At 51.5% G+C, this 17024-nt stretch overlaps 2 protein-coding genes across 2 annotated transcripts in view; one reads left to right on the top strand and one right to left on the bottom strand.

Moving 5' to 3' along the window:
* Positions 1-9345, bottom strand: part of KCNJ9 (potassium inwardly rectifying channel subfamily J member 9) — a 52748-nt gene extending 43403 nt beyond the window's left edge. The window contains exons 1-2 of the mRNA XM_075330700.1: positions 9169-9345; positions 6185-7128 (exon numbers count right to left, since the gene is read on the bottom strand). Of these exons, the coding sequence (XP_075186815.1) occupies positions 6185-7100 (916 nt within the window). The 5' untranslated portion in view covers positions 7101-7128; positions 9169-9345. The remainder of the gene's footprint in view (positions 1-6184; positions 7129-9168) is intronic.
* KCNJ10 (potassium inwardly rectifying channel subfamily J member 10) overlaps positions 9299-17024 on the top strand; it is a 259124-nt gene continuing 251398 nt past the window's right edge. The window contains exon 1 of the mRNA XM_075330697.1: positions 9299-9392. The gene's annotated coding sequence lies outside the window, so the exon portion shown is untranslated. The remainder of the gene's footprint in view (positions 9393-17024) is intronic.

Raw genomic sequence — 17024 nt, 5'->3', positions numbered from 1 at the left:
TGGCTCTGCACTGCACACGCACAGGGCTCTGCACCGCACACGCACAGGGCTCTGCACCGCACACGCACAGGGCTCTGCACCGCACACGCACAGGGCTCTGCACCGCACACGCACAGGGCTTTGCACCGCACACGCACAGGGCTCTGCCCACACATGCACAGAGCTCTGCACTGCACACGCACACATATGGCTCTGCACCGCACACGCACACATATGGCTCTGCACCGCACACGCACACATATGGCTCTGCACCGCACACGCACACATATGGCTCTGCACTGCACACGCACACATATGGCTCTGCACCGCACACGCACACATATGGCTCTGCACCGCACTCGCACAGGGCTCTGCACTACACACATATGGCTCTGCACCGCACGCGCACACATATGGCTCTGCACCGCACACGCACACATATGGCTCTGCACCACACACGCACAGGGCTCTGCACCGCACACATATGGCTCTGCACCGCACATGCACACATATGGCTCTACACCGCACACGCACACATATGGCTCAGCACCGCGCCCCCCCTATCCCCATCCCCATCGGGAACACATGTAGGGAGTACATACTCACCCGTCCTCGGTCCCCGCCGCTCCTGCACGTTCGTCCGCTGTCTGGTCTGGACATATCAGCACAGTAGTGCGTCACCGCTGTGCTGAAGAGAGCACAGACAGCGGGACAGTGATGAGAAGCAGCGTTCCCTCTCATCAGCACTTTCAAATGTACCGGCATCTGTGATCTGCGATCTGTGATCTGTGATGCCGGTACATTTGAATGTGCGATCTAGAGCAGGGGTCCCGGTGCTGGCGCTGACACCACGGCAGCTGCCGCCATGCCCTGCCCCCAGGTCACGGACCCCACAGCAGTGCAGGGGGAGGTTACGGGGAGAGTAAGAGGTGCGGGGGAATGTGTGGGGGGTGCAGGGAAGGGGGGCGGGGACTCATGCACTGTACCCGCCCAGCAGGGAGGCGACATGCTGTTCCAGATTTGCATGTCAACATGGCCCTGCCCATGTTGACATGAAATGACCGGAAGCAGCAAAATCGCGGAAGGAGCGGTCACATGATCGCTCTGAGCCGGGGGAGAGGGGCTGACAGCAGGGCAGGTAAGTGCTCTCTATCTACTTACCTGCCCCAATGTAGCCCAATAGGGAAATAAAAAAAAAAAGTCAAAAGAAGCCGGATAACCCCTTTAAGTAGCCGGGACATGTGGGAGCTCCAGAGCAGCTGCTGTCTCCTGTGCCTCCTGTATGGTGACCCCTGAGATCGCGATTGTTCCGGTCCTGATTGGTGGAGTGCAGAGAGCTCCTAGCCTACGCTGCGCCGCAAATGCATCAACTGTAGTAAAGCCGTGCCGGTGCTGACCCCCTGCATAGTAACACGATCGTCACGGGGTCTGCAAGCACTCGGGCCGCAACAAGCAGCTTCAAGGGCCGCATGCGGCCCGCGTGTTTGAGACCTCTGCTTTATATAATAAACACGAGAAATAGATCCCTCTGTGTGTAATGACTCTATATAATATATTATAAACACGTGAGATAGATCCCTCTGTGTGTAATGACTCTATATAATATATTATAAACATGTGAGATAGATCCCTCTGTGTGTAATGCCTCTATATAATTATCTATTATAACTAATAGTTAATTATTAGTTATTATTATTATCTATTATAAACATGTGAGATAGATCCCTCTGTGTGTAATGACTCTATGTAATATATAGGAATAGATTCCTCTGTGTGTAATGACTCTATATAATATATGCTTTTTCCTTTTTGTGTGGAATTACTGAAATTAACTTTTTGATGATACTGAAATTTGGGATGCACTTGTGACGGTGTGATATTGTGGGTTGTGTATCATTTTGTGTAGGTTCGTATTTTTGGAGCCTTGCTCCATTCATTCTGTGTATTCCTTATCTTGGCTGCAGGTTAATTAGCTCAGCACAGTTCGGGCTGGTTCACACTAAGCGACAGCGACAACGAGGTCGCTGTTACGTCACCATTTTCTGTGACGTAACAGCGACCTTGTAAGTCGCTGTTATGATCGCTGCTTAGCTGTCAAACACAGCAGCCGAAGCAGCGATCATAACCGCGAGAGCAGGGAGCCGCGCACACTGCTTAGCGCTGGCTCCTTGCTCTCCTAGCTACAGTACACATCGGGTTAATTAACCCGATGTGTACAGTAGCTACATGTGCAGAGAGCAGGAGTCGGCAGCACAGGCAGCGTGAGAGCTGCGGAGGCTGGTAACTAAGGTAAATATCGGGTAACCACCTTGGTTACCCGATGTTTATCTTGGTTACAAGCTTACCACAGCTGCCAGATGCCGGCTCCTGCTCCCTGCTCGCTTCATTTGTCGCTCTCTCGCTGTCACACACAGCGATCTGTGTGTCACAGCGGGAGAGCGCCTTTGAAGAAAACGAACCAGGGCTGTGTGTAACGAGCAGCGATCTCGCAGCAGGGGTCAGATCGCTGCTCATTGTCACACACAGCGAGATCGCTAATGAGCTCACTGTTGCGTCACCAAAACCGTGCGAAATGTGTGAAGCACCCCTTACCATTTGCTTGCCCTGTGTGTACACTGTCCTGTTTGCTGGTCAATCACCTCCTGCTGGGCTTTCGTCCTTTAGGGGTGCTTCAAACATAGCGAGATCGCTACCGAAATCGCTGCTACGTCACGGTTTTGGTGCCGCAGCAGTGACCTCATTAGCGATCTCGCTGTGTGTGACACTGAGCAGTGATCTGGCCCCTGCTGTGAGATCGCTGCTTGTTACACACAGCCCTGGTTCGTTTTCTTCAAAGGCGCTCTCCCGCTGTGACGCACACATCGCTGTGTGTGACAGCGAGAGAGAGCAACGAAATGAAGCGAGCAGGGAGCAGGAGCCGGCATCTGGCAGCTGCGGTAAGCTGTATCCAAGATAAACATCGGGTAACCAAGGGAAGCCCTTTCCCTGGTTACCCGATATTTACCTTCGTTACCAGCGTCCGCTGCTCTCGCTGTCAGTGCCGGCTCCTGCTCTCTGCACATGTAGCTGCAGTACACATCGGGTTAATTAACCCGATGTGTACTGTAGCTAGGAGAGCAAGGAGCCAGCGCTAAGCAGTGTGCGCGGCTCCCTGCTCTCTGCACATGTAGCACATCCACGTTATGATCGCTGCTGCGTCGCTGTGTTTGACAGCTAAGCAGCGATCATAACAGCGACTTACAAGGTCGCTGTTACGTCACAGAAAATGGTGACGTAACAGCAACGTCGCTGTCGCTATGTGTGAACCTAGCCGAAGTCTGGGGTAGGGGGGGGCCTGGAATCCACCCAACCTCTCTGTTTACCTGGTAGATTATTCAGTCTGTCTGAGAAGGAAAAGAGAGAAGCAGGAAGATTCATCCTCTCTGGGAGAAGCTGAGGCTCCCCAGAGACACCTGGACATTTATGCCATTACTGGACTACTTTACCCTTTACCCTTTGTGTGGTGGACTATTTTATGGACCTTCTGACTTGTTTGGAATAAATGTTCTTTGGTGTTGATTGTGTGATATTGGAAAAGGACCCCGTGACATTACCCATCATGTAATACCATGGGTGAGGTGTAATGCCAGTTTAAGCTCATAGGATGAAGAGCAGGTTGTATTGGGAGGGATACATAGAGAGGGCACAGTATAATTGGGTAGGGGCCGTGTGAGAGCACAGAGTGAAGAGGAATATTGCAACAGATAGGGGCAGTGTGGATGGGGACAGAGTTTGGAGAGTTGAGGATAGTGTGATGTTGCAGTATTATGTGGGGACTGGTTGAGGGCAGTGTAAAGAGGGGACAGTATTGAGGGGGGCCAGTGTGAGGACACAGTACTGTGTGGTTAAGCAGACAGTAAGAGGGCACAGTTTGAAGATGGACAGTGGAGGAGGGGGCAGTTTGAGGTATTAGCATGGAAAGGGGAGAGGGAAGTGTAAGTGGAGGAGGCGGGAAATTGTGAGTGTTTACAAAAGAAAATGGTGCAGTTTTTAGGTGGGAACAGTGTATGGGCATAGTATGGAGAAGGGGGCAACCTGAGTATTGGATTTGAGAGTGTGAGGGCATAGTAAAGAGAAAGGCAAATGCGGTGGGGGAGTGACTGTGTGGGTTGAGTATTGAGATGGTAGTTTGATGGACAACATGAAAGTGGACAGTGAGATGGCACAGTTTGGATAAGGAGCAGCATAGGGGCGAGCAGTGTAAGGTCAGGGGAACGTGTGGGGGTACAAGTGTCAGGGTTCAGTATGGCAGTACCAGTGTGTGGTATGGAGAGGACAGGATGAGGGCACAGAATGAGGAGGGAGCAGCCTAGGAGGTATCATTTTGAGGGTATAGTACTTAGATGGGGCAGTATTTGAGGGACAGGTACTGTATGGAGTGGGGCAGATTGGGGTGGGGACAGTGTGAGTTTACAGTGTGGAGGGGGTTGAAGGAAACAGCTCTGTAAATGGACAGTAGTCTTGAGAATACATGAGTTTCTGGAAAAAAAAACTGCAGGGAAAAAAACAGTTTAAAGAAAAACAGGGGTCTTAAGGGCAGGGGACATAGGAGTCTGGCAGTGGCTTTACCCCTTGCCCCTTTAAGCTTAGCAGACATGTTAAGGAAGGTGCTTCAGCTGTTTTTCCTAGGCCTCCTTTAGTGTCTCCGGTACGTGACGTCCGTTTCCACATGTACCGGAGACACGGACACACGTAGACCCATTAAAATCAATGGGTCTGCGCACTTGTCCGTGTTTTCACATGGAACTTGTGTCCATGTGGAGCACACGTGTGTCTATGTGCTCCACACAGCAACATGTCCGTTTTATGTGGGCAGCACAGGTGTCACATGGACCGCACACTGATGTGATCCGTGTGACATCAGTGTGACGCATACCAGAGAAAACACAGGTGACCTAAAAATAAAGAATTTGTATACTCGTCTGTCTCTGCTGTTGCTCATTATGCCTTAGCGTGGACCCGGAAGTGACAGCAGCGCCGGAGACAGGTAAGTGTACCAGCTCATGCTATCCGGATGTCACATGAATAGCAGAGGGACAGCACAAGTAGAACACACACACACGGACACATGATTACATATACGCACCTACACCACGGACTGTGAAACACGTTTGTTTTTTTGCACAGACGTGTGAATGAGGCCTTACATGGATGATCAGATTCAATGGTACCCATGGGAGTAAATAATAGACAGGTTCAACGCCATCTGATTAGCTCCATTAGATGTTGAGTTGACACAGACCCCTAGGATCCACTCCTGACTGCATCAGGTGTCTTTCATCTCTGATTGCTTTACTATATACCATATTAAAGATCAGAACATTGAAGATCAGCAACCCTGTAGCTAACGAAGATTATATCGGTGAATGCTATACTAACCTCCAGTTCCCAGAGTCAGGCAGCTGCCTGTCAGTCTACCATGTAGTGCAAAAGCAGTCTTCAGTCCGTCCATCTATGTCCCAACAGATTAGTTTTGAGTGTAATTCACTCTATCCCCTCCTTGCCATTTTTCACTAGGGTTCCTCCAGGTTTATCCTTCCTTCTAGAGGTGTCCTCAGTGGTGGGGTGTTGGTCCTCATGCGTTAACTCCACCAATAAAGCCTTGACCTCTTCTAGAAAGTAATTATCACTAATTCCGCCTAATGCAGACGTGCACAATTCCAGTCCTCAAGGGCCACCAACAGTGCATGTTTTCAATATTTCCTTAGTAGGGTATTGCACAGGTAATAATTTAATCTCCTGCACAGGTGATGATTCCATCACCTGTGCAATGCTAAGGAAATCCTGAAAACATGCACTGTTGGTGGCCCTTGAGGACTGGAGTTCTGCACCCCTGTCCGAATGTAAAGGTGGTACCTGCCCCCACGTAGATGAATACCCTAATATACTGTAATTATGGAAAGAGTCAGCAGCACCGGATTAAGGTTCGTAAAAACGAATTGTTCACCTCCAAGTGCGGATCTCATTATCAAATTATGTTGTACATGTTCTATTTTGAGGCGCTACTCCCTGTTTCCATCATGTGTAGTTCTATAGAATGTACTGTACTGGTCCTTATGGATTTCAGGATTCTTCTCCTAGTCAACCAAAGACTGGGAAGGCCAGGCTCGGGGATGACTGGTGAAGGACTGGCAGGATCTTTCTCATGGTCGTGAGGAGCTCATACCTGTTGCTTCCACCATCCCTTCCAGGATCACAACGATCTCAAACTCGTCCTTCTCCAGCTGCCTCTTTGAAACCTCCCAGAAGGGGCTGTGCTCGTTTATTTCATGGCTGATAATAAGAGGGGAGACCAGGAAGAGGCGATCGTCTCCTGTTTCGAAGCCCACGTTGATGTCAGTCTGGTTGAGAGGGATAAATTCCCCTTCTTGTGTTTGCTTGGATTTGATCAGTTTGGCACGTATGGAGGCCTCAACAATGTGAGACTGTCGGAGGTCTCCCACCCGGAACATGAGGCACAGTTTGTCGTCCCGTAGAGAGATGACAGCATGTGAGGAAAACACCAGCGTTTCCGCTCTCTTATTGGGCTGTGAGATCTTTACAAACATGCAGCCCACCATGAAGGCGTTCACCATGGAACCGAGAATAGCCTGAAGAAGAAGCAGGACAATGCCCTCCGGGCATTTGTCTGTGATCACCCTGTGTCCATACCCAATGGTTGTCTCCGTCTCTATGGAAAAGAGAAAAGCTGACACAAAGCCATTAAGGTTCTTGATGCAGGGTGTCCATTCTGAGTCCTCCAAATGCTCCAGATCTCCACGGCAGTAAGCAATGAACCACCAGATCACCCCAAAGAAGAGCCACGTAATGGCATAGGCCAGAATGAACACCAGCAGACTCACTCTCCATTTCAAGTCCACCAAAGTGGTGAAGATATCCGTCAGATAACGATAGGTCTCCCTAACATTTCCATGTTGCACGTTACACCTCCCATCCTTCTCCACGTAGCGCTGGCGACGGCGCAGCTTCCGGTCTGCTTTCTCCAGCCTCTCAGCAAGTTTAGAGGGATGGGAAAAGGGCGCTTTACTGTTGGTGACTGTCGAGCCAGGGATGGACGTGAAGGCATTGTTGTTTTTGGCCATTGTGTTGAGGACCAGAATTGGTTAAAACCTGGAAATAAGACAGAAAGATTAGTGCTAATGCCGACAATATGGTGGATGGGGCTGGACCCAGCTTTAGAGACTGCTGACAGGCCCTAACTGGTAAGGACCCACCAATGATCCCAGTTTCAGCCCCCTGAACAGAGAATAGATGGATTATTGGTAGTGTTGCCCACATGGGGGGAAGACCATGCCCCATAAACTGCAGATGGGCACTAACAGGATGGTTACAGCCCACCATGTGACCCAAGCTTCAACACGCTGGACAAAGAAAAGGTAGATTAGTTGTAGTGCTTAGAACATGGTGGACAGGGAAGCAGAATGGTCCCTAGAGACTGCGGACCAGGCTCAAAATGTAGGGTAAGGACCCACCATGGGACCTGAGCTTCAGCACCCTGGACAAACAAGTGATAGATTAGTCGTAGTGCTGCTAACATGATGGATAGGGAAGCAGAAGGTCCCTAAAAACTGCGGACAGACCTATATTGCATAGTAAGGAGCCACCGGCGACCCCAGTTTAATCCCCCTAAACAGACGGTAACAGGGCCCTTGACCATCATGACAATAGTAGTGGGGCTCCTGGGTCACCAGTGTTCATCCTACCTCTACGGTGTCACAAAGGATTATGGGATGCAGTCAGTGCTGTGGGTAGCAGTGATGCAGATAACAATATGGTGTGTCCACCCCATGATCTGGTTGTCACAGTTGCTCCCATACGAGCATCCCAATGCCCCACGTGTCAGTGACTATGCACAAGAAGGGTTATCCAAGGAGTCGATGAATTTACTAAAATTAGCACCGGCGGTCTTCTCCTATATGTGTCGCTCTCTCCCAGGAAGCCTTGCTTCAGCTGTTGCCATGGAAATCCCTGTCAGATGCACTCTATACGTGGCTCATATTTAACCATTGCCGTACTTACCGGAATTCTCAATGATGTCATGTGACCTCGCAGATGGAGACGGACGTGGCGGCGCGGGCATGTAACCATTATATAACGGCAAAGACTGTGACGCAGATTGGAGCCACCAAGTTCTCCTTGCATTTCCCTGACCAGTGATCCCCTTTGGATTACTCTTGTTCAGATTCTCCTCACAAAATAACGTCCAGGGAAGATACCAGTACCGACAGAGCCCAGGCAGATACTGGTGCCGAAAGACCTAGGGTAAATACTGGTACTAATAAACCCAGGGTAAATACTGAGAGACCTGGAGGAAGTTATTGGTGATCTGAGGCAAAAACTGGGACCTAGTGACACACGTCATACACTGGTACATGGGGCAGATATTGGTGATCTAGGGTAGATACAGGTACCTGGTGACCAGGGGCAGAAGCTGATATTGAGAGACCCAGAGGCAATTACTGGTGACCTGAGGGAAATATTGGTACCAAGCTAGCCTGAGCAGATACTGGTGATCTGAGGCAGATACTGAGTGACCGGGGTCAATCATTGGTCATCCAGGGCAGATACAGGTACCTGGTAACCCAGGAGCAGAAAAGATGCTTGGTAACCCGGGCAGATACTGGTACCCGGTAACCCAGGAGCAGAAAAGATGCTTGGTCACCTGGGCAGATACTGGTGCCCGGTAACCCAGGAGCAGAAAAGATGCTTGGTCACCTGGGCAGATACTGGACCCAGGAGCAGAAAAGATGCTTGGTAGCCTGGGCAGATACTGGTACCCAGTGACAGGCAGATACTGACACCCGGTGGCCAGGGTGAAATTCTGTTATCTGGTGACTGGGTGCCAATACTGTTACATGGTGACCAAGGCCAGATACTGTTACCCAGTGACAAAGGGGCAGCAGATACTGTTACCTGGTGATCTGGGGCAGTAACTGTTACCCAGTGATCAGGAACAGCTACTGTTGCCCAGTGACCAGGGACAGTTACTGTTACCCGGTGATCAGGGGCAGAATCTGGCGACCAGGGATAGATACTGTTACCTGATGACTGGGGCAGATTCTATTACCCGGTTAGAGCAAGATTCTATTACCCGGTGACCAGGGGCAGATACCGGTAGCGAGTGACCCAGGAACAGATACCAGCACATACCTGCTAAGAACGGTGCCCACTTGCTGCTCTCGATTTTCCAGCATCATTGCCGCACAGTGGCTGTGTAAGTCAGAATTTCTGAATTGAGGATGGATGGAGCCGTGCAGCTGAGCCTCTTCTGTGGAGGGTGAAGATGATGCTCAGGCCCTGCCCCTCTCGTGGTTTCTGGAGAAGGAGGATCGGTGGGGATGGCAGCAGATGGGGGTCTCTGCTGTGACTGACAGGTAAGGGAGTGGACCGCCTACACATAGCAAGCAATGCAGGATCCAGGGGTTAAACGAAAAGGATTCCTTAAGCATATATCACAGAGGAGTGGAGCTGCTCCACCATCATATATGCCAGAAACATGACCTCTGGGCAATAATAGAGGAGCGTAGCTGCACTTTGGTTGAATCATATGTCCAGGATCCTCCACCTCAGGCATATATCATAGCCAAGGTGAGATGCTCTATAATTTTATTACATCTGTCGGATCCATCACTTTGGTCCAAATGTGTAGGTGAGGAGCTGCACCATGGTTATATCATATCTGCCGGATCCAACAAGTCCAGGCATATCATCATGGAGCAGCTCCTCTTCTCACTAATATATCAAATCTGTTAAATCTGCTCCCTCCACCACTATAACGCAGAACTTCTAAGTTGTAATTCACCCACCAAAAGTAGTCTGCGGAAAGACAACTGGTGAACTGACCGGTGGTGACATACGCACATGTGAGCTGCGGCGTCCTCTGCTGGTCTCTGGGGTGGTGACATCTCTGGTCTTGTGTATGAGGAGCAGCGCCCTCTGCTGGTTTCTGGGGTGGTGATATTTCTGGACTTCTGTGTGCGAAGCAGTGCCCTCTGCTGGTCCCTGGGTTTGTGACGTTTCTGGTCTTGTGTGTGCGGAGTGGTACATTTTGCTGGTCTCTGGGGTGGTGACATCTTTGGTGTTGTGAGTGAGGAGCAGTACTCTCTTCTGGTTTCTGGAGTGGAGACATCTTAGGATTTAGGGTATGTGCGCACGTTGCTTTTTACCTGCTTTTTACCTGCTTTTTTGCTGCTTTTTCTTCTGCGCTGTTTAATGCCAAAATGGATGTGTTCTTCTATTCAAGCAAAGTCTATGGGAATTTGGGTTTCTTGTTCACACTATGTTGTTCAAAATGCTGCCTTTTTGTGGCAGAACTTTGGTCAAAAACTCAGCTTTGCAGTGCAAAACCCAAATGGCAAAAACAATTGACATGTTGCTTCTTTGAAAAGCTGAGTTTTTGACCAAAGTTCTGCCACAAAAAGGCAGCATTTTGAACAACATAGTGTGAACAAGAAACCCAAATTCCCATAGACTTTGCTTGAATAGAAGAACACATCCATTTTGGCATTAAACAGCGCAGAAGAAGCAGCAAAAAAGCAGGTAAAAAGCAGGTAAAAAGCAACGTGCGCACATACCCTTATGTCTGAGGAGCGACGCCCTCTGCTGGTCTCCAGGGTAGTAACGTTTCTGGACTTGTGTGTGAGGAGCGGTGCTCTCTGTTGGTTTCTGCGGTGGTGACATCTCTGGTCTTGTGCATGCAGAGCTGCGCCCTCTGCTGGTCTCTGGGGTGGTGACGTCTCTGGTGTTGTGTATGAGGAGCAGCGCCCTCTGCTGGTTTCTGGGGTGGTGATATTTCTGGACTTCTGTGTGCGAAGCAGTGCCCTCTGCTGGTCCCTGGGTTTGTGACGTTTCTGGTCTTGTGTGTGCGGAGTGGTACATTTTGCTGGTCTCTGGGGTAGTGACATCTTTGGTGTTGTGAGTGAGGAGCAGTACTCTCTTCTGGTTTCTGGAGTGGAGACATCTTAGGATTTATGTCTGAGGAGCGACGCCCTCTGCTGGTCTCCAGGGTAGTAACGTTTCTGGACTTGTGTGTGAGGAGCGGTGCTCTCTGTTGGTTTCTGCGGTGGTGACATCTCTGGTCTTGTGCATGCAGAGCTGCGCCCTCTGCTGGTCTCTGGGGTGGTGACGTCTCTGGTGTTGTGTATGAAGAGCAGTGCCCTCTTCTGGTTTCTGGAAAGGAGACGTTTCTGGACTTATGTGTGTGGAGCGGCGCTCCCTCTGCTGGTCTCTGGGGTGGTGATATTTCTGGTCTTGTGTGTGTGGAGCGGTGCCCTCTATTGGTCACCGGAGTGGTGATGTCCTCTGGAGATGAGTGTGTGGAGCGGTGCTCTCTGCTGGTTTCTGGGGTGGTGACATCTCTGGACTTGTGTGTGCAGAGCGGTGCCCTCTGCTAGTCTCTGGTGTAATGACTTCTCTGGTCTTGTGTGTGTGGAGCGGTGCCCTCTATTGGTCACCGGAGTGGTGATGTCCTCTGGAGATGAGTGTGTGGAGCGGTGCTCTCTGCTGGTTTCTGGGGTGGTGACATCTCTGGACTTGTGTGTGCAGAGCGGTGCCCTCTGCTAGTCTCTGGTGTAATGACTTCTCTGGTCTTGTGTGTGAGGAGCAGTGCCCTCTGCTGGTCTCTGGGGTGGAGACGTCTCTGGTCTTGTGTGTATGCAGCAATGCCCTCTGCTGGTTTCTGGGGTGGTGATGTTTTTAGACTTCTGTGTGCGGAGCTGCGCCCTCTACTAGTCTCTGGGGTGGTGACATCTCTAGTCTTGTGTGTGTGGAGTAGTGCCCTCTACTGGTTTCTGGGGTGGTGACGCCTCTGGTCTTGTGGATGAGGACCAACGCCCTCTGCTGGTCTCTGGGGTGGTGACATCTGTGGTTTTGTGTGTGCGGAACGATGCACTCTGCTGGTCTTTGGGGTGGTGACATCTCTGGTCTTGTGTGTAAGGAGCAGCGACCTCGGCTGGTCTCCAAGGTGGTGACGTCTCTGGATTTGTGTGTGAGGAGCGGCCCCCTCTGCTGGTCTCTGGGGTTTTAATGTCTCTGGTGTTGTACAGTACGTGTGGAGTGGCGCCCTCTGTTGGTCTCTAGGGTGGTGACGGCTCTCTAGTCTTGTGTGTGAGGAGCGCTGCCCTCTGCTGGTAACCGGGTTGGTGGACATCTCTGGATTTGTGTGTGCAGACCAGCGCCCTCTGCTGGTCTCTGGGATGGTGACGTCTCTGGATTTGTGTGTGCAGAGCAGTGCCCTCTGCTGGTCTCTGGGGTGGAGACGTCTCTGGTCTTGTGTGTGCGCAGCAATGCACTCTGCTGGTTTCTGGGGTGGTGATGTCTTTGGACTTGTGTGTGCGGAGCTGTGCCCTCTGCTGGTCCCTGGGGTGGTGATGTCTCTGGTATTGTGTGTCAGGAGCGGTGCCCTCTGCTGGTCACTGAGGTGGTGACATTTCTGGACTTGTGAAGAGCAGCACCCTCTGCTGGTTTCTGGGGTGGTGACATCTCTTTTCTTGTGCGTGTGGAGATGCGCCCTTTGCTGGTCTCTAGTTTGGTGACATCTCTGTTCTTGTGTGTGAGGAGAGGCGCCCTCTGTTGGTCACCGGTGTGGTGACATCTCTGGACTTGTGAGGAGCGGCAACCTCTGCTGATTTCTGGGGTGTGATGTCTCTGGACTTGTGTGTGTGTGGAGTGGCGCCCTCTGCTGGTTTCTGGGGTGGTGACATCTCTGGACTTGAGTGTGTGGAGCGGCGCCCTATGCTGGTGTGCCGCCCCCGCGTCAGCAGCCGGGCTGCTCGGATCCAATTTCGCGGTGGCTCGAGTGGGCTCCGGACCCGGGGGGTCGTGCGGCTCCTCGAACAAAGGGGGGTATGTACAGGGGATGGTGTGGAAAGTTTGTGACGCCACCCGTGGTGTGCGGTAAGATGGTACGCTGCGGACTGCTGCTGGGGAGTGCCCGGTGGCGATGGTGTGGGAAGCCAGGTATGTAACCCCTCCACGGGTAGGGGGGATGCCCCGGGACTCTGTGGTAGTGGTTGGGATGTGCCATTGGGGAGGTAAGGGTCACTTGCGTACTCACTCAGTCCAATATCGCTGACACCGACAACTGTAGTAAACCAAAGTTCTGGACACCGCTGTCGCTTGGGGGGAGCACGCCTAGGTCCCGTCCCCGTTGGTGTTGCCTGTTAGTCTGTGAACTTTCCCTTGGCACCTTGTCTTTTAGCTGGTCCCTTTAGTCTGAAACTAATCGGTTCCCGCTCCCCAGTGTGTCTAACTGGAGGAGCGTGCGCTCAGGGTTCACGCTTGGGATTTCCTGGACCGTGTAGTGGAAAGTCATATCCCCCTCGTTGCGCTAGTACTCCAATTTTGGAGCGGGTGGAGAACGGATCTTGAAGGCTCCGCCTAGTCGGGTAAATTGTCAGGACGCCTGAAGCTACTCCCTGACCTAGGGTCCACGTACCCGGTTGTGCCCTGACCCCTGCCCGGTGATGGCACAAGGCCACCGGCTGTCCTCCTTTACAGTCCGTGCCCCTTGTCACGATCCCCTGCGACCGGGGTCCAGCTCCTACCAGGCCCAGACCAACGTCTGCTACCTAGTAATTCCAAGGAGCCTGGCTCCTGACCTCTCACTTTCACCTCCAACACTACACTGGCCGGTCCTGACACTCCTGACCACCCCTTAACCAACCCCTCAAGTGGGCGACCCTATTCCACTCAGACCGTCCACTGGTGTGTCTGGTGGGTGTGGTGCAGAGTATTCTTAGGATTTTGATTAGCTGGTTTTGGCAACACCATTTGTTGGGGACCCGTAACCAAGGAGGAGGTGGATATTGCACAGAGGGGAAGATTGCATAATACCCTGTGACGTCCTGATAGGCCAGGGCGTCACACTGGTTTCTGGGGTGGTCATATCTCTGGACTTGTGTGCGTGGAGCAGCGCCATCTGCTGGTCACCGCTGTCGTGATGTCTCTGGACTTGTGAGGAGGAGCGCCCTGTGCTAGTCTCTGGAGTGGTGACGTCTGAGGACTTGTGTGTTTGGAGCGGCGCCCTCTGCTGGTTTCTGGGGTGGTGGCGTCTCTGGATTTGTGTCTGAGGAGTGGCGCCCTCTGCTGGTCATTGGGGTGGTGACATCTCTGATCTTGTGTGTGTGGAGCGGAGCCCTTTGCTAGTTTCTGGGGTGGTGACTGTGGAGACACGGGGCTCAGTGGGTGCTCTCGTCCGCTAAAACCCGCTGCCTTTAGAAAGACAGCGTGGCTCAGGGCTCATCCCAACTGAACGCCGGCCTCCTTAACTGTGGGCGTAGCACTACTCAGACAACACAGGGTGAGGGAACCACAATAATTAGACTTTATTGGATCCCCAAACAATTAACGGCACATAACACATAACCAGCAAAACACACAAATGTAATAGGCAACAGAGTCTCACCCTTCCGCTGGCTCACCAGGGATTAGAATGTCCTTGCCTCAGAGCTTCCAGGGCCACTTACTCCAATCTAGCAGCACCCCGCTTTCGGCGGGCACCCACCGAGATAGGAATAGCGCCAGATTTAGGAAGTTGTGTGAGGTCTGCAAAGTCTGTAGCCAGGTGACCGGATTGTCCCAACCTGAGTGTCCTCCTTAGGTAGTCCTGGTATGATGATATAATCCTGGCAGCCGGGGTTGAAATCCCTAGGCTGTGGATATGGTCTCCAACCGGAACCGGAGTCCCTAGATTGAAGCCATAAGATATCCTGATCCTCTAGTCAGCTCTTAAGAGTTTAGACTGGATCCATCAGCATCCATCAACAACAATCTGGTGGCTTAAAGACATCCCTTTTATAGCCACAGCCTTCCACTTGGATACACTGCGTCCTCATGGATTGGTTGGACAAGATCGCCTCTCCCATTGGATGAATCTCAAGCTGCATGGACAATGTTCATCCAAATGATGTCTACAGAAAGACTGAGGGTATACATGTAGTCTGGAATGCACAGACTAGATAATGGCTACTAAGGTAATCACATTAGCAATACACAACTACAATACAATGATTACTGGAAGAGTCTGGAGAAACAATAGCTAAGCAAACATGAGATAGCACACAGAAGAACAATGACGTCTGGCTGAATGTTAAGAAACTTTAACCCATGAGAGGCATTGGGTGTCCATGTAGTCACATTCCTCCCCCTTCTTAATATTAGCCAGACATGAAAGGCTTCCGATCATCCTTCTCCTCTTGACGGCATTGTCCTTTTTAATGGTGAGGTCAGCAACAGAGGCTCGCATCTATACACCTTCCCCTGATTACCTCCCCCAAGTTGAGCAGCCATATTGCGGACAAGCACTAAGGTGGGGTCCATGAGTTGGGCTTGCATACATTTCTTACTATCAATCTTCCCCCAGTCAATAGCCACAGTGTGGTTAGGCTTACTCACGGTTCTTGGCTCAGAAGTGGATGCTGGAGACTGGGAATGTGAATTATCCTTGGAAAAGATGTTAGAAAGATCCACATCAGGGTCATGCTTGGCTTGGAAGTGGGTGATGGCTGCTTCAAACTGACTGGATAGTCCTTGTCCTAGGTCATTCTCCAAAATGACTGGTGTGAGCAGGTAATCCCCAAGCCCCACTTTCACTTCCCTCTGAGTGGTATCCGAAACAACAGGCTTGGTGGGGCCATCTATGAACCCCACTTCAACTTCCTCCTGGCTAGTCCCCGAAACAACAGGTGTGGGGAGGCTGTCCATAAACTCCATATGGACCTCTTCCTGGTCAGACCCCAAAGTAACTGGTGTGGGGACGGTGTCCATAAGCTCCACATCAGCCTTGCTCTGGTCAGTCTCAACAATGACAGGTATAGGGAGGATGTTCACAAGTCCCACATCGATCGCTTCCTGGTTAGTTCCCAAAATACCAGGGGTGGGGATGCTGTTCATAAGCTCCACATCAGCCTTTCTCTGGTCAGTCTCCACAATGACAGGTATGGGGAGGCTGTTCACAATCCCCACATCGATCACTTCCTGGTTGGTTCTCAAAATACCAGGTGTGGGGAGGCTATCCACAAGCTCCACCTCGACCTCTCCCTGGTCGGTCCTTAGGTCCAACTGCACACATGCCAGAGGGACGTCTGAGCGCTGGCCCTCAGCCAGGGAGATGGATAATTTGGAATCTGGTAAAGGGTCTTCTGGAGAAACAATAACTGGGCTTACCAGGGTAATGGAGGAACTAGTGTCTCATAGTCCCTGGCTCTTGACCGGCTGAGCTGGCAGATGGGCTCCAAGCATGCGGCCTCGGTTTTGGAGACAATCTTTATCTATATGTCCATGGCGCCCACATGTATAACAGCGCCATAGATTGGGCAAGTCACCGGCCCTGTTTGTAGTCCTTTGTTTTGGTGCAGCTTCTGCTGGGTAGCGGGACCATCCTTCTCGAGCAGCTGGTGCTAGCAGTACGGCAGCTGGAATCCCATAAACATATTCCAGAACCCAAGCCCTCTCTTCTCTTGAGGATCTAGGCCCCAATGCATCCAACAACGCTGTGGCTTGGGCCATTTTGGACAAAGTTGATTTCCAATTGTCACTAGATCCATGATGTGGCACATTGTTTAAATCCTCTGGGTCAATATCGGCGGGATCCTCATTGTCCTCTGCATCATTCTGGGCATCCCAACGGACTAATTTTTGGATCAAGTCCGACCGAGTCTCAGCGTTCCAGTAGATAATCTTTCGTCTCTGGCACAGATCCTGTAGCATCCATTTACTGCTGCGGTCGTAACTCCTTTCTGGTCCTTGTCCCATGGCTGAGCTGGTGGGGTTGGACATGGCAGCGTCCGAAACCTGAATGCCTCCCCTATGGCCTGCTGGGTATGCTTATGTGCCTCCCTGGTTGTTGAGCCCTGGATGGTGTCCACGAACACCAGTCCGCTGCAGCTCCCCTGAGTAAACCAGGCTGATTAGTATCCCACTGCTGCCACCAATTGTGGAGACACAGGGCTCAGTGGGTGCTCTCGTCCGCTAAAACCCACTGCCTTTAGAAAGACAGCGTGGCTCAG

This window comes from Anomaloglossus baeobatrachus, chromosome 12, assembly GCF_048569485.1.
Source record: "Anomaloglossus baeobatrachus isolate aAnoBae1 chromosome 12, aAnoBae1.hap1, whole genome shotgun sequence".
NCBI classification, from domain to species: domain Eukaryota; kingdom Metazoa; phylum Chordata; class Amphibia; order Anura; family Aromobatidae; genus Anomaloglossus; species Anomaloglossus baeobatrachus.
Note: the sequence above shows the minus strand (reverse complement) of the source record. Positions and strands in the feature narration are given on the sequence as shown.